This window comes from Microcebus murinus, chromosome 5, assembly GCF_040939455.1.
Source record: "Microcebus murinus isolate Inina chromosome 5, M.murinus_Inina_mat1.0, whole genome shotgun sequence".
Lineage (NCBI taxonomy): Eukaryota > Metazoa > Chordata > Mammalia > Primates > Cheirogaleidae > Microcebus > Microcebus murinus.
This window is the reverse complement of record NC_134108.1, coordinates 21,863,771-21,884,995: the sequence shown is the minus strand read 5'-3', so window position 1 is coordinate 21,884,995 and position 21,225 is coordinate 21,863,771. Positions and strand designations below refer to the sequence as shown.

The 21,225-nt window shown below is 35.0% G+C and overlaps 1 protein-coding gene across 1 annotated transcript in view; it reads left to right on the top strand.

Annotated features, from left to right (window-relative positions):
* VTA1 (vesicle trafficking 1) overlaps nucleotides 1–21,225 on the top strand; it is a 52,537-nt gene that overhangs the window by 13,759 nt on the left and 17,553 nt on the right. The window contains exons 2-4 of the mRNA XM_012743284.2: nucleotides 3,958–4,052; nucleotides 6,608–6,735; nucleotides 7,401–7,476. Of these exons, the coding sequence (XP_012598738.1) occupies nucleotides 3,958–4,052; nucleotides 6,608–6,735; nucleotides 7,401–7,476 (299 nt within the window). The remainder of the gene's footprint in view (nucleotides 1–3,957; nucleotides 4,053–6,607; nucleotides 6,736–7,400; nucleotides 7,477–21,225) is intronic.

Genomic DNA, 21,225 nt, shown 5'->3' with positions numbered 1-21,225 from the left:
TTTTTTCCTATACATATATACATACCTAGAAAGTATAATTTCTAAATTGGGCACAGTAAGAGATTAACAGTACAAATAATAAAACAGAAAAAGTATAACAAATACTGTTGTAAAAGTTATGCACTTACCATTTTTAAGGTTGTTTTGTGGTCCGAGATGGCTACTAGAGCTTCAGTTATGCAGTATTTTTATTCTAGATAGCAGAGAGAAGAAAAGGGAGATCAGTAAGCTCTTTCCCCTGTTGTCATTCCTCTTTTTAAGGAGACTTTTCATAAGTCTCTCCCAACAGTTTCTAGTTACATGATATTAGTCTTAGCTGCGTGACCATATTTTGCTTGAAAAACACTGTACTGAAGCGTACTGTTTTGGCTAGGTACCCCTTGATAATATATAGGGGCTTCCCAACCCTAAGGAGGAATGTGAGAGAATTTGTTTTAAAAAATCACTATTCGAGAGGACTGCAAATATAATGGTTTCTTCAAGTGACATCAGGTTTTAGTTAAGACAAAGAAGAAGGAATCTGAGAAGATGTAGGGGAGAATGTTGATACTAAAACAGTAGTTCCAGGGGATTTTGATATAAGGCATAGGACTGAGGGGAAGAGGTATGAGCTAGGGTGGGGCAAAAATAATAGTTTATAGTTGAAAGGAGTGGAGATACAGTAGAGCAGCCATTCTGGACCTTTTGATCACCTATCTATATGAGCTAAAAAAGACATTGAACACAAATCTTAAGTATTATGTAAATTATTTATGAATTATATTTACATATCAATATACTAGTACTATATTATAAGAGATATATAAAATTAGAAATTTCTAAAGAATGATATAAAAACATAAATAGAATCTAATATTTTCTTTCCATACTCACACCAAATGTTTTCTGATCCCTGCGATCATCTGGGTCTCAAAAGCCTCAGCTTCTATCTCAGGATGTTGGCTCTCTCAGGGATAATGTGAACACCTGGCATGGAATTGATCCCTCCTCGAAGCCTTCCTCTTAAAAATAAGAGCAAGGACACTTAACATTCTTCAGGAAATTTTGGCAATATGGTAAGACATAAAATTAAATTTGTAGGAAGAAAAATATCATCATGTAGGTAGATAGCATTTGAGCTGAGATCTCAACAAAGTCAAATAGCCAGGAAATATAGAAAGCAAAAATATATTAAAGAAGGAACCACAAATTATTAAAGAGAAGAAGGATTATTTTTTAAATGATTTTGAAGCAGGTGCCTCTATCGTAGGGGGGAAATGTACATTAGATTATAGGGTTAAGTTTGAAAAAATAAAATGTAGGAAAAACTAGAAAAATTATATAACTGAATATCAAGGCCAAGTTTCTAGAGATAAAAGATCTTTCCAAGCTTAGAATTGGTGTGGGAAGAGTCACAAATGGTGGTTTTGAGTACAGAAACGTGTTAAGCCTCATATATTTTAAAACAATATTCAAAAAATTAAAAGATTGGGCATAAAATTTGCAGCCAATGTATTTATGATCTAAAGAGCTCAAGTGATGCATTTAAAAAAAAGAAAGAAATGCAGCAAAAACCTTGGAAGAAAAGACAACTCAACAAAAAGTAAGTGGTTGGGGAATTAGTCAGTTTTAGGAAACAAAAAACCTAAGACAGGCACAGAACTTGGATAACTCAAAAGAAATATGAGTGGTTTGAAAAGGGGAGGGTATTCAACCCTGTCTTAAGGAGTTGGGGGCTGATTAAAACCTAATGTAGTTGGCCAGGCTTGGTGGGTCACACCTTAATCCCAGCACTTTGGGAAGCTGGAGGATTGCTTGAGGCCAAGAGTTTGAGACCAGCCTAGACAACATAGTGAGATCCTGTCTCTACAAAAAAAATTTAAAAATTAGCTGGGCATAGTAATACACACCTTTAGTCCTAGCAACTTAGGAGACTGAGGCTTAGAATTGCTTGAGCCCAACAACAACAAAAAAACCTAATATAGTCAAAGAGGTAAAGGAACAGGACAACTTGTTAATGAAATATGGCTGGTTAAAAGAAAGAGTGAAAAATAGAAAAATTTGGTTACACAATTAAATGAAATAAGGTACTTTTTTTGCTTTTCAAATTAGTATGTTTGTGTATCAAGGTGATCTTCAGTGCTAGCTGGTATGCAGTGATAGTGCCATGCTTCTAACTGTATTAAACTCCATTTTTCCCCCTCCGTAACACCTAGATGGATCAAATCCTTAAATTTGATATATAGAAATAAATACATTAATAAATTAAACTTCAAACTCTGTAACATGAGATAGCTCTAAGCATTAAAAATTAGTTCCTTCAGATAAAGCCATTAAAATTAAAAACATACACAGATACAATAAATACGTAACTATCATGTATATATTAATACATTTGTAAAGAGGATTTTGTCAGGTAAACAATTGAATTGGAAATTCTGAAAATAACTAATTGTTACCAAGCCCTGTTATAGAGTTCTTGTAAATAAAACAGGCATAGACCAACAGACTAACAAGCAGGGTAGGCATTATTCAGATTGGACCCTATTATCCCAAGGAAAGTTAACATATGATAATGAATGATAAAAGTGACATTTAAATCACTGGGACAGAATGAGCTGTTCTTTCATTCATGTATGTATCTATTCAGAAAATGTTTATTGAGGGCCAAGCACTATCCTAGATGCCAAGGATACATCAAGCAAACCTAAATAGACTAAAATCCCTATCATCATGGAGTTTGAATTCTAGTTGGGATAGACATAGAGGATAAACAAATAGAAGATCGGTTATGGGCTGAAGAGAAAAGTAAAGCAGGGAGGAGGAATGGTGTTCACAAGATTCCATTTGAGGTGGAAGTTATGTCCCTGCTTCATATTGTATAAAGAATTTCTGCAAGTCAATCAGTAAAAAGCAAACCTATTTGGCAGACTTTTTTCTTTTGTTTTTATAACTACTCCTAATTCCTAAAGAATGGAAAACTATCCAGTAAATATATAATACTTGTTTAGTAGTTAGGAAAAGGCAAAACCAAACAGTGACATATTACTTTCAGTCCTCAGATTGACAGAAATTGAAGTTTCATAATACCAATTTTTTGTGAGTTTAGGGAAATTGGTGCTTACATGTGTTGCTACAGATAAATGGTGGTTAATTTAAAGGTAGCTCTCAAAATGAAAATGATACACATACTAAGACCCAGAAATTCCACCTCTTAGTATCTACCCCACAGAACTCTTTGATTATACACAAGGAGATATGGTAGAGCAACATTATTTATAATGAAAATTTGAGAGCTACCCAAAATGTGTCTTAATTAGAATGATGTATGCATCCAGTGGAACACTTAGTGCTAACACACATCTCTAGGACATGTTGTTGAATGTAAGAGTTAGATTATAGACATTATATGTACGTATCAATGGTAATAGCAATTACCACAAAAACTATCCACAGCTCTTATCTCTGGGAAAGCTATTAAGATTTTGCTGTTAGTCAAAGAGTTCTTTATCTTTAACCTTATTTCAGTTGTTTTTATTAATTTTTTAAAGAAAAGATAATTTAAGAGAGAGTATACATAAAATGACTATCATTCCATTTATAAACATTAGTTCAGTTTTAATTTCCCACTATCTCAGCTCATTTTGTATATTTTACCAGTATCACTTGTCTGCCATTTGGCAATTGCTCTTGTGTGTATGGTGGTTTTTCTGTGTGCCCTGACTTAGCAGTCAGGTCCCTTTTTTAAAAACATAATGCCAAATGGGAAGGAGCCCGACTTGTTATCATCATGGATCTCTTACATTCTTTGGGTATTTTTATGTTCTTTATAAATAAAATCCATAGTAAATCAAGTTTTATTTCCAAATTTACTTAAATTTTAAGTTACTTATTAGGCAAAACATATTTTAAACATTCAGTCATAGCAAAGGATGTTTAAAATTGAAATTGTTCAAATCATCTCATTTTTCTTTGTAGGTCGTTTATATGCTATGCAGACTGGAATGAAGATTGACAGTAAAACTCCTGAATGTCGTAAATTTTTATCAAAGCTAATGGATCAGTTAGAAGCTGTAAGTTAAACACTGAAAGTTTATTTTCTGATTATGTTTAAAATACCATTTTATTCATTTGTGTGTGTGTGTGTGTGTGTGTGTGTGTGTGTGTGTGTGTTGTCATTTTAGTTCTTTTGCTGGGCAACAATCAGTAATGCCATTATACTTGGGAAAAAACTAGACACTTTTTTTTTATTTACTCCATACTGCCTGAGGAGTTGTTAAGTATAAATTAAAATAGGTTCAAATATCTTTGCATATACTATTATATCTTGTTCCACATTATTATAGATGGCTTTTGAGTCATCCTTTCATAAGTGACTTTTTCTAACCTTCCCCCATGCAGTCACATAGGTGATTGATGTGGAAATTCTTAAATGCCTCTTATAATAATGAAGTGGACTGTTTATTTAGTGAAAGGAACAGTGGAGGAAATGCTACCAATTGTTTATCTTCTCTCTTCCCTTTCTGGGTCCCAGGGCAAGATATTCTTATGGTACAGGCATCCTTCCCTCCTAGCAGGAATGTGGTAGATAATGAGTCAGCCTCTTAAACCTGATGTAACTTCACAGGTCACTGTGGAGATGCCTATTAAGGGAAAATTGAATGGGTTGGATTGGGTGTCAGTGCATAAAGGAGACAGTGTTGGCCGTGGTAGTTGCACTTAGTAAATAGGGCTCTGCTCTGTGACACCTGTGCCCAACCGGTGCTGGTTTCTCTTTTAACAAAGTCAGGATCTACTCATTAATTCTTCCAAGGCTGTTATCTTAATAGCTATGGCTTACTGTTTATTTGCTTAGTTATGTGACTTGCTCAGGAGAATTAGAAACCTATTTATTGGAGCAATTGCATTATTTAACTTAGAGAAACAAAATTGAGACATGCTAAAAACCAAAATCAAAACATTTATACCAGTCAGCCCAGAGCTTTTTATTGCTTTCATTTACTGTTAGTAAGTTATAATTCAGATCAAGACCTACCCCAAGACAGATATTCCCTGCCTAGTTGTTTTAAGCAGCCATGGGCAGTAGTGTTCTCTCTCACTTGTGTGGCTCACTAGCATACTGACCCAGAGCCCTTGTCATCTGCTACTATTGACCACCAAAGGTGGGCCTGGTGGCACAACTGAGGGAATTCAGTTGTCACTGGAACATATCAGGCCTTCCACTTCTAATGCTGCTTCTATGGATGCAAGATAAATTGGAGTACTGTCTTTTGGAGGGATGGAGTTGGGGCAGGAGGGAAGATGTTTCTCATATATGGCAATATATTTGTAAAATTCCACTTCTGTCAGACATTTTATAGACAATATGTCTCTTTATTAATTTCATAGTACAGTAGTAATAGTTAAGATACTAGCTCATGAATAAGATGAAATTCAAATAGTTTCTTATAATAAAGTATAAAGCCATATTTATAAAGGGATTAATCAGGAGTTCAGAATTAAATAACAGATAAGTTTAATCCATGGTGACAGCACATCTGTCTGTGCTATAATGTTTGTATCACAGTTTTAAAACTTCAAGTATATTTTATTTTTGCTTCAGGTATGTTTTGTTGTAGATAAGATGAAGTGGCCTATTCCCACTAAAATTTTTCTAGAATTTAATCTGCCTTTACAAATCATTTTGCAGTTTAGATACAGTAAACTGGCATTATATGTGGGGCTTTTTTTTCTTTTGTTTATGTCCAGGATAAGCATACCCAAAATTTCCTTAAATTCCAGCATTAAAGCTCTTCTGCACCTTAAATTATTCTGTTGTTATAATGAAGCATTTACTTTACTGGTTTTATGAAAAATCTTGAGGTTTTCATTTAATTTTTTACTTTATACCATCTTTGAAAAATAGCAATTTTTAAACAATAGTATGCTTGGCTCTGATATTCTAGAAATAGTCATTTTATTCCAATATGACAGTTTAAGTAAAAACAAGGAACTTTTTTGTTTTTAAATACTTTAAAGTATTGTATGTGTAAGAAAGGACATACAAAATGAAAATCTACACTGTAAGATTGGAGGTATATATTTGTCTAAATTTTAAAAGCTCCCATAATTCAATTCTGAGTTTGTTTTAGGATTAGAATCTTTTTTATGCAACGTGCTCTTAGAGATACTATTTTGGGACATAATTAACCTTCTCATCTTATTTTTTTTTTATATTTGATAGAAGAAATTGAAATGGGAATAAATTAAAATTTTAAGTTATCTATGCTTAGGAAAGAATTTTCTAATTTTATTTTTAGGATAACTGTTAATGCATTGGATAATACAGCATTATTTTGAAATATTTGTCTGATGCTTCATTCACCTGGGTATACTATCTTTTTATTTATTCTTGTTTATTTTGATCATTAGAGCTAAATTATACTTTTAGATTATCATAAGTGTTTCTTTAAAGTTTTGTAACCATTGGATTGTGTTTTAAATACATTGCAACTTTCTTTTTTGCAAGATTTCATTGATACATCTTTTATTGAAATGAAAGATAATTTACTTAAAATGATTATTAGCATTATTTGTGTTTAAGCAGACACTTTTAAGAGTCCAAAATCATGATCTGATTTTATTTTAGCTCAAGAAACAGTTGGGTGATAATGAAGCCATTACTCAAGAAATAGTTGGTTGTGCCCATTTGGAGAATTATGCTCTGAAAATGTTTTTGTATGCAGACAATGAAGATCGTGCTGGGCGATTTCACAAGTATGTAAAGAAAGAAGAAAATAAAAATTATTTTATGAGTTTGGTTACTGTATAACCAGAATTATTATAGTATTCTATAGAGTACTTTCTGATTAATGATTTAGATTTTTTCTTTTAATTATAGAGCCTCAGAATGATTTTGGATTACAAATGCAGGACTTTCTTTTTAGGGAAAATGGCTGAAAGAAGAAGTATCCAGGGCAGATTTATTTTCTTAGTAAATATTCCCTTATTAGCCATTCTTTTAACATTTAGTAAAAATCTAAGGGTTGATTTTAGCCATAATCACAACCTGGCCCAAAGGTGTTGATTTTAAAAGTACCCACCCAACCAATTGAAATGATTTGTCATAATATTTAAATGCAAAGAAATACATTAAGGTTTGATATGGATTCAAATAATACTATAATTACATTTTCTAAAATCAAAAGCATACAATAAAATCTTGCTGTAGCATGTTTACTTGTAATGCAAATCTTGTTACTTTCTCCCAATAACAGAGTGGAAAAAGGTTTTCACTGTGTTCTTGAAATCTGATTTTATTTAAAATACTGATTTCAGAGTGCTTTTATAAACATCGGAATTTTTTTTCTTACAGCTACACAACTAATATTACATTTCAATGTTTTTCATTTAAACTAGACCAGCTCTCTTTTCTCTTACAGAAACATGATCAAGTCCTTCTATACTGCAAGTCTTTTAATAGATGTCATAACAGTATTTGGAGAACTCACTGATGAAGTAAGTGTACATTCTTTATTGTCTTACTTCCTGAAGATCAGTAAGGTTGCTATTGATCAGTATTGTTATCGCATTGTTTATTTAGAGTAGAATGTCCATCAGACTTGCCATCAAATTGGTACTGACTGATTAAAACTATGGTGCTCAAATGGTGGTAGTGTTCACCAGGGTTTGGGGGAGGGGGAGATACACATCTTAGGGTTGTGGCGAGCATTCATGGGGGGGGGGGTAGGGAATACCTCTAACTCTTCGTAGGGAAAGCCAAATACATACAATGTAATCAAAAGGTCAAAAAAGAAAAAAAAAAAAAACTTTTATCAGGTGCTGGGCAGATGGGAGGGGGGAGGAAGGGAAGGATATATACTTACAAAATAATGCACACCACCTGGGGGTTGGACATGCTTGATGTTTTGAGAAGGTGGGGGGCGAGGGGAGGAACGGCAGGGGCAATATATGTAACCCTAACAATATTTGTACCCCCATAATATGGTAAAAAATAAAAGGAAAAAATAAAATTTTTAAATGTTTTACTAAAAAAAAAAAAAGAAGAAATGTAATGCAAGCAAAAAATATAGTTTTTAATTTTTTATTAGTCATTGTTTAAAAAGTGAAAAGAAACATGAAATTATTTTATGTTATATATTTTATTTTTTGTATTAAATTCTTTAAATCCAGTTTGAATTTTACACTTTAGCACATGTGGCTGCTATATTGGACAGCACAGATTTAGAGTTTGATTTTATTAAGTATTCATATATATTGCTAATCATGTGTTCTGTTAGCTTTCTGCACTGTAATTTGATAAACATACTGGAGACAGAATCTTTTGGGTACAATTTTTTTTTCCATCTCCTTTCTAGTCAGAGGTATTGTTGATGACTTATTTCCCTTGTAAAATATATGTGGGACTTGGCATCTTATAGGCTATTTCACATCCATTTTACCAGTTTGATTCTTATAATGACTTTAAGATAAGCAGAGCACATAATTTTATATATGAGCAGATTGAGACTAAAGGACAAACTTACTGCTTTGAGTTCAGTGTTTTCACTGTATCAGACTTTACCATACATATGGAAAATTTGTTTTTTGAATGAGGAGATATTAATCTAGAAAGAGATAGAGAAAGCTACAAATGAGACTGATACAGGTGTTTTATGGGTGATTTGAATACCGTGAGGAAAACTTTTCCATGATAGGATTTTTTTCAGACGAAGAATAGCTCTTAAGTTCTAAACAAAACAAAGTATAGTTTATGTATGAAGTATTTGTGTTTTTGTAAAAAATTGTGTAGCAAAACTGTAAACAGTTCTTTTTGTTTATATGTAAACTGAAGTTAAGCCCTAGGCTTGATGATTATAAGTCAGGTTTTTGCCAACATGAAAGCTGTGCAAGATGTTTCGAAGTTGTGACCAATACAGAACAAATTTTTTTTATTGTGTACGACTGCCCCTTTTATTTCTGAACATCTCTGGCCCTTGCTCACACAATGCCAGTAGCATTCCCCAGTAATCGAGATAACCAAAAACCACCTGAGATATTTTCAAAACACCCTCTAGGCTAGGGTATGAGGCAGTGCCCATTGAGAGCCACTGCTCTCAGGTGTTTTATACTCTTTGACAGAGTAGTATAAGAAAGAGAGAACTGCCGGGCGCGGTGGCTCACGCCTGTAATCCTAGCACTCTGGGAGGCTGAGGCGGGCGGATTGCTCGAGGTCAGGAGTTCGAAACTAGCCTGAGCAAGAGCGAGACCCCGTCTCTACTATAAAGAGAAAGAAATTAATTGGCCAACTAATATATATATAAAAATTAGCCGGGCATGGTGGCACATGCCTGTAGTCCCAGCTACTCGGGAGGCTGAGGCAGGAGGATTGCTTGAGCCCAGGAGTTTGAGGTTGCTGTGAGCTAGGCTGACGCCACGGCACTCACTCTAGCCTGGGCAACAAGCGAGACTCTGTCTCAAAAAAAAAAAAAAAAAAAAAGAAAGAGAGAACTGAGATCCAGAGTGTGAAAACCTGAACTGCTTCTCACTGGGCATTACCTTTTTTGTATTCTGATGGCCTTATAGATCCACCTATTTAGCTCCCCTTTCTCTCCCATCTCCTGTGGTTACTGATCAGATTTCTTTCCTTCTGTTTTACTAGGACGAGGTAATAGCCTAGATACTTGGGAATACAGAAATAATGTAAATATGACTTTAAAGAAAGCTTTGAGTGGTTCAGTGGAGTTTTGGAGAGTACCAGAGAAGTAAAAGAGAGTAATGAGAATTCAGATTAGAAAAGTAAGTCATAAGCCAGATCAGACAGATGACAGAAGACTTGCAATCTTTGATTAGTGTTTTTGAATAAAGAACTATCCCTGGGAGTGCTTTGCATGCTAGACATCTGTAGAATATATCGGTGTGAGGGGAAACTACAAACCATTTGAGAAAGGAAATTGTTGATGATTACTGTGGGCCCTAAGTGAGAAGTGAAGAATCACACACAGTGAGTTGTTTTTGATTTGAGAAAAAATAATATGTTTAGACTTAGACGTTAAAATTTCAGGTACAGGTGTGACATCCCAAAAAGATATGGCATCCAAAAAAAATCACCAGAAGACTCTTGGAAATAAATAGGCAGGGAAAATCAGCAAAGTGGAAAGGGCAGTTTAAGTTATAAGATTAGATAAACCCTTAGGTAGGCAGATTATTTTGAAAGAGAGAGAAGTTGATCAAGTAAATACCCTTGGTAAACACCTGTATTTAAAATGCAAGAGGAAGAAGTGAATAAAGAAACACAGTCATAGAAGTGAATAGAAAGTCAAGATATCAGAGGAGAAGATCATGATAAGGCAAAGTATTTAATAGCAGATCAGTAAGCCAAATGCTTCCAAATGCCCCCCCTTACCCTCTCCTAGTTGTCCTTACTTAGGGAATCTGCCAGGGCCCATGTATCTCAGAGGCAACCACACAGTCCTTTGAAGGTATAAGTGCTAACAATGGGGAGCCTAGATAATAGATGAAATAATAGACATAGAAAAAATAACAAAATTTCTAGAAGTCTAAAGTGAGTAATAGGTTCTTTTCACTTAAAGGACACATAACACCTCCACACACATAAAGTATATGATTCATCTGCATTTCAGAAGGAAAATCTAGGTTTACTTTTAGGTAGCTTTAACAAAGAACAGCTTCCTTAGTTATTTGATCACGGTAACTAAGGCACCTGAGGCCAATGAGAAATCTTCAAGAGAGGTTGGGAGTGATGGGGTGGGATTTGTTTAGATCCTGGGATTACTAAAGAATACAGCATAAGGCTAAAGGGAAAATTATCTCAAAACAATGGTGCTCTTTTCCTCCCCATCTCATTACCCAACCTGCTATCTTAGCTCTTCCTCTGCCTTGCACTGGCACTAGAATAAAGTAGGAAATAGCATCTTTGTTAGTGGATGAAGGATTCCAGATAGCTGGAAGGGTCTGCTATGGCATGGAAAGAAGAAATTAAACATTCTGAGGCCAAACCAGAAAGGGAAGTCCCTGTGGTCATATGATTGGGTTGAGGTTTATTTTGGGGCCTTCATGTAAATTCTGCATATTTAAATTAGAAAATGTGTATGTACACAGTTAATGTGTAATTATGTAGGTGCATTTCACTAACATATATGTTAGTTATAATATGAAAAATTTGTACTTTGAGCAAAAGGTTTGTATATGAAAATGTACAAATTGCTCGACACATAATACTGACATTTCTCACATCCAGAATGCTACAGTGACCTTGTTCTTACAAAACTAGTGAACTGATTTTTAACTACAAACTAAGAATGACTAAATATATAAAGACAACCAACAAGGAAAGGAAAATCCTGCTAGGACTGTACGTATGCCATTTTCACAGTCCTCAGGCCAACTAGTTTGATCAGCCATGTTTTAAATTGTTTCCTCTTATTTTCAGTGTTGTTTTTTGTTCCATCATTTCCCATTTCTAAAACAGTGAGTTTTCATAGTGAATACTGAGATCTAGGTTTTTCAAAAATATTGATTTAAAATGCCGATAATTTTAAATATTGCTCACCTGATTGGAATTGGGGGGAATGCACTCTAGCTATGATTCTACCGGATCTTAAAAATAAAGGGAAGCCAGGTAGTCAGCAGCAGCAGCCCTCTCTAACAGGTCTTCATGGTTATCTAAGAAAATCTGAGACTTTATTTACTTATCATTTAACTACTATATGTCTAACATATGACACAAACTATTGTAACATTCTTGTTTCAAAAACTATTAAAAAGATTTAGTTTTAAAAACCATAAACTGATTACTTCAAAGCATTTAGCAGTTTTAACTCATTCCCTCCTTTACACTTCCATTTTAGTTTCATCCTGTACTTTGAAAACACTAGCAGAGACAAAGTCAGGGAACAGAAAAGTGGGAAAAGAATGAGTTTGAAGATTTCAGATAGACAGATACATTTTTTTTAAGTGTATACTCTCCTTTAGGTAAATTTCAGAAGTTACTGTAACCTATGTGATCATTTATAAGGGCAATCCAGTAGTGTGGGCTTCATGATATTCTATAGCTTTTTAACAGAGCAAAAACTTTCTTCAAAGTTTGTTGCTTCCTTTGCTTCTTAAAGAATGCTATTTGAGAAACACTAAATTAACAACAGATAATAGAGAGGGGAGCAGCATAATTGTTTTTATCTGTGTATTTTTAATGGTCTTTTAATTTTATCTTTATAATCAAGACAATGATAGTTTTTAAGCTATATTTTTAAAGTCTGAAGAATTTCATGGTTGTCTACTGTCAACTCTGAAAATTTATTCTAAATGTAAAGAGACAGTGGCTGTCAAAGCCAAGCCCCACTGAACTCCAAACCAAGAAGTCATCTTACCTCTCTGGACTTGGTTTTTCTTCTGTCAAATGGGAAGCCTGGACAAAAGGATCTCTGTGGTCCTTTGCAGCTCTGCCAGTTTTTGTGTTCAGGCATGCAAGAAGTGGTAGGAAGGGAAAATAAAGAACAAATGAAAGAGAAGACAAAAAAAAGAAAAGGAAGAGAGAAACAAAGACAGTTTTAGACTAGAAGCTGCAAAAGGAGGGGTTAAAAACAAATTCATTATGTAAGTTATGTAAATGATGCTGTAAAGTAGAACCACTGAAAATTATAGCAGCTAAGAAATTTTTACTAGGTTTCAAACTCCTGACCTTGAGCGATCCACCTGCCTCGGCCTCCCAGAGTGCTAGGATTACAGGTGTGAGCCACGGCACCCGGCCAGAATTTTTACTGGGAAGAAGGGAGAAATGTCAGGTAGGGTAGCAATATGAGGGTAGCAAGTGTAGGTGCAAACGACCTGAATGCCTTCTATATGATTATTTGTACATAATGATTTTGAGTCTTCTAATTAAGTTTTTGTTACTAAAATCTCACCACTTTTCAAAAAGACCACTGGTTTGTAAGCTGTATTACTAGAGTTTACCTAATTTACTTTATCTTCCTGTTTCAGGTTCTTTTTTCCTGCAATCCGTTCTCCTCTGTCATTGTTTTATTAAAGAACCTACTTGGTCTTCTCATTTCCTGGCACTGCAAATCCAGGCTGCTTTGCCAAATTTTCAGGCCTTCTATAATGTTCCATACGTACTTGTAGTACTGTTTCCCAGTTCTATTTTAAGTTTGTCAGACCAATCTGTTCACCATCTTCTCAGTTTTCACCTTTGGGTGAAATGTTGTGTTTTTAGCCTGCTTTGCCTAAGTTTTACCTTCTTTTTGAGTCTTAGTTACATTATTCTATCCCTTATTGAATTTGTCCATTCTTTCAACTCTTCCACCCTTATTTAGGGTCTTAGCTGTATGAATATTACACTATGAATGTATTGACTTCATTTTTGTATGTTATATTTTGAAATAGATTATACTACAAGTACTTAAAGGGGGGACTTTGTCTCATTCTACTTTACGTCTTCTTTGGCATTAAGTGTATGTATTTGCACACAGAGTAAAATATTAGAGGGAAAAAAGTGGCTTATTGATATTTCAAAAGTTGCTATAGTTAGCGCTTCATTTTTTTAATCTGTAGATGAAAATAATGTTCAGACTTATTTACACAGAACTTGTTTCATAACTCTTTTAAAATGTAATAGATGTCATTTACTCAACATTTTTTGATATATTTTTCCATTTTAATTTCATATCATTTTTTTTCTTTAGTCTTCAACACTTGGATTTTTTTTTTTTTAATACTTTGTCTGCCACCATTCAATTTCTCAACTCTCATATCTCTGTTTTAGGTATATATATATTTAACTTTTAATAACTATGCCTTATATAGTTCCACCTCAGCATTTTAATTAAATTTGTTGTTTTGTGAACTTCCAGCATTCCAATAGCTCTCTTAGAATGGTGCCCCAGTTCTAGGTATATGTACCAAAGTATATATTATTAAAATTTTTAATTTTGTGCTTTAAAGCAAGAGATGTTCAAAACATAAGCATTTTATTTGCCTACCATATCATCTTGTGTAACATATTTGTGTCCAATATTATCAATAGGCTTCCTTTTATTGTATTTTAGATTTATTTCACTACTAGCAATGTTTTTTCTTCATAGTCTTTGGTTAAGATATAATAGTGCTAATTTAGAAAAATATGAAAATTGCAAGTAAAATATAATACTGTTCTTATTTAAAGAGTATATACTGATTTGGGAGAATCAGATGAATATGCTGTGTTTTTCCACCCACACAGAGCTTATATTCTAGCTTAGAAAGACAAAATAACTATGATGATATATGGTTTATTAACGATGAAGTGCAGGGAAGAGGTCCACTGGCAGTACCCACCATTTGCCTGGCACTGTACTTAGACACTTCAGATATATTTTGCTTCACCTTTCACAACTCTAAATTATAATGAGAAAACTCATGGTCAGAAAAATTTTAAGTATCTTATCATAAAATGCTATAGCCCAAGATAAACTCTCAAACTCTTTGTGGTAAAGGGCAAGCATTTTTTTTTTTAATTTCCAATCCTTTGAAAACTGATGGTTTTGTAAAATATAAATACAAGTCATAAATTAATTACTACAAAAATGAAATTTTAAAAAGTCATGCAAAAAAGCCTAGTCTGCTCTGTGTGTTTTAAATACTTCTAAGTACTTCTATCTTGTCACAAACTTGTAAAGAGTTTTGCAGACCAGCATTGGTTCTGGGAGCACATTTTGATTGGCACTAATCTAGATCCTGTTTGGATTCCACTATGGTCTTCCTTGCATGATTACTGAGGGGATGATGCACATGAATAGCTAGCTGGCTGCGAAGGAGAGAGAGGTCTGAACAGAAGGTATAAATTTGGGAGTTGGCAGCATGAAGTGCTATTTAAAGCCATTAAACTGCATGAGATCATCAAGGTAAAGTTTAGAACAAGGAGATAAGAAGTCCAAGAACTGAAGTCTGGGGCACTCTTGACCATGAGACATGAGAAAGAACCAGTATGAAGGACTGAAGGAGCACAGCAAGAGAAAAGGAAAACCAGGAGTCGCCAAGAAACCAAGTGAAAAGGCAGGATGTGGCAGGTAGGGGGTGGATCAAAGAGGCAAAATGATCACTTATCCGAGCTGATAGGGTCAAGGAAGATGACATCCAAGCATTGTGTTTAGCAATATAGAAGTAATCTGTAACCTTGATAAAAGTAGTAGCTATGGGTCATGGGGATAAAAACCCACCTGGGATGGGTTGAAGATAAAATCAGAGAGGAAGAATTGGAGACTGCTAATGTAAATAAAACCTTATCTTTCAATGTGGGTTTTTGCTATGCTAAGAGAATGATTTATATCACATTTTTCATAGCTTCAGCCAGGAGTATATTTTTTTATTACACTCACATAATTCTTATAGGCACTAAGTTTGAGAATACCTGCTGCAGCCTATGGTTGGTATTTTCTAACCAATCATTGTTCAGAGTAGCAAGTGATTTAAAAATTAAATGAAAATTCATGTTTACTGCTGCTAACTCTAGTAGCCACAATTTGCAGTTGTCAGTAATTCTCATCAATTCAGTTACAAAACAAGAACTTAGAGGCTAAGGACAGAAGTAAAAGTTCTTGCAATTCCTGTTTCCCAGAAAGAATGTCTAATCAGCCAAAAAGAGTTAACAGATTTCAAAAAATTGACATCTTGAAAATTTCCTCTTAAAATGTTGTTTAATATCTAGCATCCTTTATCTTAAAGAAAACAGCATTGAAAAGTAAATTAGTTTTGAGTTACTACTGCCAGAAATTTTGGCAAAAATTTATATGCACCAGTTTGTAGGAATAGGGGTGTCTTAGAAACAGTGTGAAATCAAAATCAAAGCTATGTTATTTTATATACTTCTAGGGGAAGTTTTTAAAAAATGTGTTTACTACATAGACCCTTTTCAGCTTAGAATAATGTTTTATTAAATTTCGCATACTAATGAAGAAACCCAAAGTGGTTTTAACTTCTCTATACTGCTCAGACTAAGAAATTACACATGAAAGAATCTTCTAAAGTCATTACAACTTTCCCACTAAGTCTTTAGACAGGATCAAATTATTTCAAATTATAGGCGAAATTTGGCCTATTTTAAAAATCTCAAAGCCAACTTAAAGTTTCCTAAGCAATTTATTCATTTAGTTTTAAAATGGTCTTTTTTATAACTACCAAAAAGTATATTCTGCATTAATACGCATTAAGTAGCTGACCTTTTAAAGCCCATTTTTTTCTTATTTCATGTATTTTCATTGAATTGCAGATTGCAGTGTGGTAATTGTGGTTTACCAAGGCAGCCCTGAATTGAGTGGCTAACTTTACTAAAATAATGTGACCTACAGGAAGTCATTTTACTTTTATAATTAGCATTTCTTCATCTCGGTAAGGATGGGATTGTAAAGTCCTAAGAAAGAAAGATGAAGAAATACTATGGGACTTAGATAAGACATGTGGCCACATTTACGGATGGCGGTTTTGGACTCTAAGTGCTAAGTCCTGTGATCCCCAGCACTTAGCATTATTTACTCAAAGTGCCTGACTTTGGGTAAATAATAAATAACTGTTGACCTGCTGAAAATCAGGGAGCTTCGTAAGGAATGAACATTTGAGCTGAGACTTGGAGAAGAGGAAATTTCACAGAAAAGGGAAGCATATTAGATAAAGGAGAATAGCATGAGAAAAGCATGCAGATGAGACAGAGTCCCATCTGGATTGACGACATAAAACTGAAAGGGTATCCACAGTGTGGAGGACCTTGAATGCCAGGTTAAGCTGTATTTACATTGAGCCAGTCCTATAATGTCTTAGAGCCTTAAGGTGAGTAAAACATGACCTGCCTAAATTTCAAGGTTATTGTGAGGACCAAGTAAGAGGAAAATGTGTGGAAGTGTTTTATAACCTGCAGAATGCTATAAAGATGTTAGTCCAAGATGTCTGTCTTTTCTTTGATTTATGTTACGTATCCAACTAGTCCTTAATATGTATCTTCTGCCCATGGTAAATTGATTGATTTATCTTCATTCCCCAGATACTTCTTTTATTTCTGCCCTTCTGACTTTGTTCATACTTTTCTTCTTTCCAGAATAGACTTACCACTTCTTTCTACCTTTTCACATCACGCCTTTCCTGTATGGCCCAACTAAAGTGTCATTTCCTTTACCAGTTATCCTTTATTCTATTTTTTTTATTCTCTGAAGTGTTCCATGTACTTACTGTAAGAAACAGTACTTCTACTTACTGTATTTTTATATATTATAATTATTTTAATTCCATATCCATAGAAAGATGATTAGCTCCCTGAAAGTAGAAATAATATATTGACTTATTTTTTATATCCCATATTGCTAATAGAAGGTCTTAATTAATAGCAGAATTTATTGAACCTTAAAAATGTTGAGGTTATAAAAGAGGGAAACTTTAAACCCCTTAAAACTTAAATAATTACCTTCATTAGTTCTTATTGCAGGAGTATAGGTAAAGAATGAACATTTTAAAATAATGTCATTTTGCAGGTATTGAATTCACGTGAACATGCAAACCTAGAGACTCTTACATCTGATATCAATTTATAGACTTTCAGCCCTAGACGCTCAGGATTTTGAAAAATAATGTGGAAAACTCAGTGCTTTAGCACATACTCTTTGTTCTCAAAGAATGGAAGAGGAAGAAAAAAGATGAACTGTAAGATATTGCTGTTTCTATAGGTCAAAACAAACGCTGGAAATTTCAAATCATTCTATCTAACTGTGCTGTAAACCTAATTCAACTTCCTAAATCCAGTAGCCCTTGGGGTATTACATACCCCAGAAGTAATTGTCTCTTATACTACCACATAGTCAACTAAGCCATCTTGCACTGGAGATGTGTATATTTGTTGAGCAACTACTATTTACTGGTCACAAAGCTAAGTGCTTGGTATAAACAACAGATAGACATAGACCTTGCCCTTAAGAAGCTTATATTCTAGGGTGTGTGTGTGTGTGTTTTGGGAGGAGAGGATACTCTAAACATGCATGTAAATATCTAATCATAAATTGGTAAAGAAAAGATGTGAGATTAGATTGGAAAAGTCAGGAAAAGTTTTCTGAGGAAGTGACATTCAATCTAACATGTGAGGAGTGACTTGAGTAGGGGTGAATAAAAAAGAGAACAGGGCAGAGAGAGTAGGTTGTGTAGGCCTTTACGTGTTTGGAAACAGAAAAGATGCCCTCATAGCACCATGGTAGTGAATGGGATAGGGACATTGAGAGGAGGTTGAACAGTCAAGAACCAGGTAGAGGAGATTCTTGTACCCCATGTAGAGTGTTTTTTTTTTTTTTTTGAGACAGAGTCTCGCTTTGTTGCCCAGGCTAGAGTGAGTGCCGTGGCGTCAGCCTAGCTCACAGCAACCTCAAACTCCTGGGCTCAAGCAATCCTCCTGCCTCAGCCTCCCAAGTAGCTGGGACTACAGGCATGCGCCACCATGCCCGGCTAATTTTTTGTATATATATTAGTTGGCCAATTAATTTCTTTCTATTTATAGTAGAGACGGGGCCGGGCGCTGTGGCTCACGCCTGTAATCCTAGCTCTTGGGAGACCGAGGCGGGCGGATTGCTCAAGGTCAGGAGTTCAAAACCAGCCTGAGCGAGACCCCGTCTCTACTATAAATAGAAAGAAATTAATTGGCCAACTGATATATATATATAAAATTAGCCGGGCATGGTGGCGCATGCCTGTAGTCCCAGCTACCCGGGAGGCTGAGGCAGAAGGATCACTCGAGCCCAGGAGTTTGAGGTTGCTGTGAGCTAGGCTGACGCCACGGCACTCACTCTAGCCTGGACAACAAAGCGAGACTCTGTCTCAAAAAAAAAAAAAAAAAAAAAAATATAGTAGAGACGGGGTCTCACTCTTGCTCAGGCTGGTTTTGAACTCCTGACCTCGAGCAATCCGCCCACCTCGGCCTCCCAGAGAGCTAGGATTACAGGCGTGAGCCACTGCGCCCGGCCTAGAGTGTGTTTTGTATTTTAAGTGCATCAGGAAGCCACTGAAAAGATTGGGCTGAATGGATATATGTTTGAAAAAGATCACTCTACTCTGAGTACTGGATGAGGAAGATGAGGGGGGCAGGTAGGGCAAGAGTATAAGTAAGGAGACAGATTAGGGGGCTATTGCAGAGCAAATGGGGAGCTGAAGAGCAAGGTATGTTTCAGAAGGAAACCCAAGTGGATTCTTGGTGAATTAGATGAGGGAGTAGGGGGAGAGCAAAGGATAAAGGCACTATTCATAGTAGCCAAGATTTGGAATCAACCTAAGTGCCCATCAGTTGATGAATGGTTAAAGGAATTGTGGTACATACACAATGGAATGTTAATAGAGTCATAAAAAAGAAAGAAAGCTTGCCATTTGCAACAACATGGCTGGAACTGTAGAACCTTAAGTAAAATAAGCCAGGCACAGAAAGGCAAATCTCATTCATGTGTTGGATCTAAATATTAAAACAAGTGGTCTCATGGAGAGAGAGTAGAATGACAGTTACCAGAAGCTGGAAAGGAGGAGCAGGGAGGAAGTGATAAAGTGGGAGTGGTTAATGGGTACAAAAATACAGTTAGATGGTTAGATAGAATGAATAATATTTGATAGCACAGCAAAGTGTTTAATTAACAATAAGTTAGAGTATGCTTTAAAATAAAAGAATAGAATTGGAATGTTCCTAACACAAAGAAATGATAAATGCCTAAGGTGATGGTTGCCCCAGTTACCTTGATTTGATTAATTCACATTGTATGCCTGTATCAAAACATCACATGTACCCCCCCAAGTATATACATCTATGTACCCATAATAATTAAAAATTAAAAATTCATATTTCAAAAGAAAGAAGAGCAGCTAAAAATGACTCCCACATATCTCTTACTAGAGAGAACAAACTTACCCATGGGGAGGAAAGGCAATGAGGGAAATCAAGGAAACAGTTTTAAAAAAATTAATTTCCATCATACATTAGACATCCAAGTGGCCATGTAACATAGTTAGTTGGATATTTGTCAGAAGCAGATCCTGGTTGGATATATAAATCTAAGAATAATAAAGACAGCAATAGTATTTAAAGCCGTGGGAATGTGTATGGAGAGATACGAAAATAGGCTTCATGGCAGGATCACAATGCTTGTAGGAATCTGGTGGATAATATGATAAATGAAGCCCACTGTGAGATAATAAATGGCAACTGATATGGTGTGTGAACTAGAGGTAGGGGAGAGTGGAGGAGAGATGGAGAATGAATGAATATACAGCATCTAAAGGGGACTGCCCCATTCAGCTCAGATAATTATTACCAAGTAAATGTGGGTTCAGATCTTCCTTTTTTTAAAAAAAAGAGAAGTTAGAAATTTGGATTTTCTATAACTTTCCCAGTATTTAAATATAGAAAACAATTCATCTTTAAAATTCTATATGAATCAGCATTGGTTGAGCCCACTAGTTTGCAGTCTATGCTAGGACAGGGTGCTTAAAATTATTTGGAGATTGGATAGAGGATTAGTAGCCAAGGAGACAGGAGAGAAACCAGGAGACTAGAGTGTCACAAAAGCCATGGATAGAGAATTTTCACAAAGGTTGGAATATCCCAAGGTTTAATAAACTGCTGAGAGGTTTGCTAAAATGATGCCAGAAAAGTGTCCCTTGGGTTTTCCAGTGTGGAGTAGGTTGTTGGTAACATTAGCAAGAACAGGTCCGCAAGTGAACTGATGACTTGGGTGAGGTACAGGCTGGCACATGTCAGCTTCCTGCCATTAAAAGCACAGGTGTATTCAAATTTTCTGACCTTCTATGTAACTTGAGAATATGAACTAAACAGGAAAGAAAGAAAGAGAACTCTGTTCCCTTCCCCTCCAGAGTGAGCAGAATGTTGAAGAAGTTGAAGGCTTTAAATGTGGACACTTTGGAAAAACTTGTTTGAGAAGTGGAACAATATATAGTCATACCTATAGAAGAAAATTGGAATCAATGTATGAAATTTTTTAATGGAATATATGAAAGGAGTGTTTAATAAGAAAAGGAAAATGAAATATAGAACAATTCAGTAATTTGAGGGTTACTTTTTTTTAGGTTTCTATATAGAAGTTATCTGTAGTAGTATCTGGAGACTCACATTATATACTCAACTAAGTATCTGGACCATATGCTATATTTGTACTTATCCATGACTTAATGAATCTTTGCAAAATGCTGCTGTGTTTCAAATACTGTTGTTTTCAATGTACTAGAACCATTTGCTCTCTCAAATTCTAT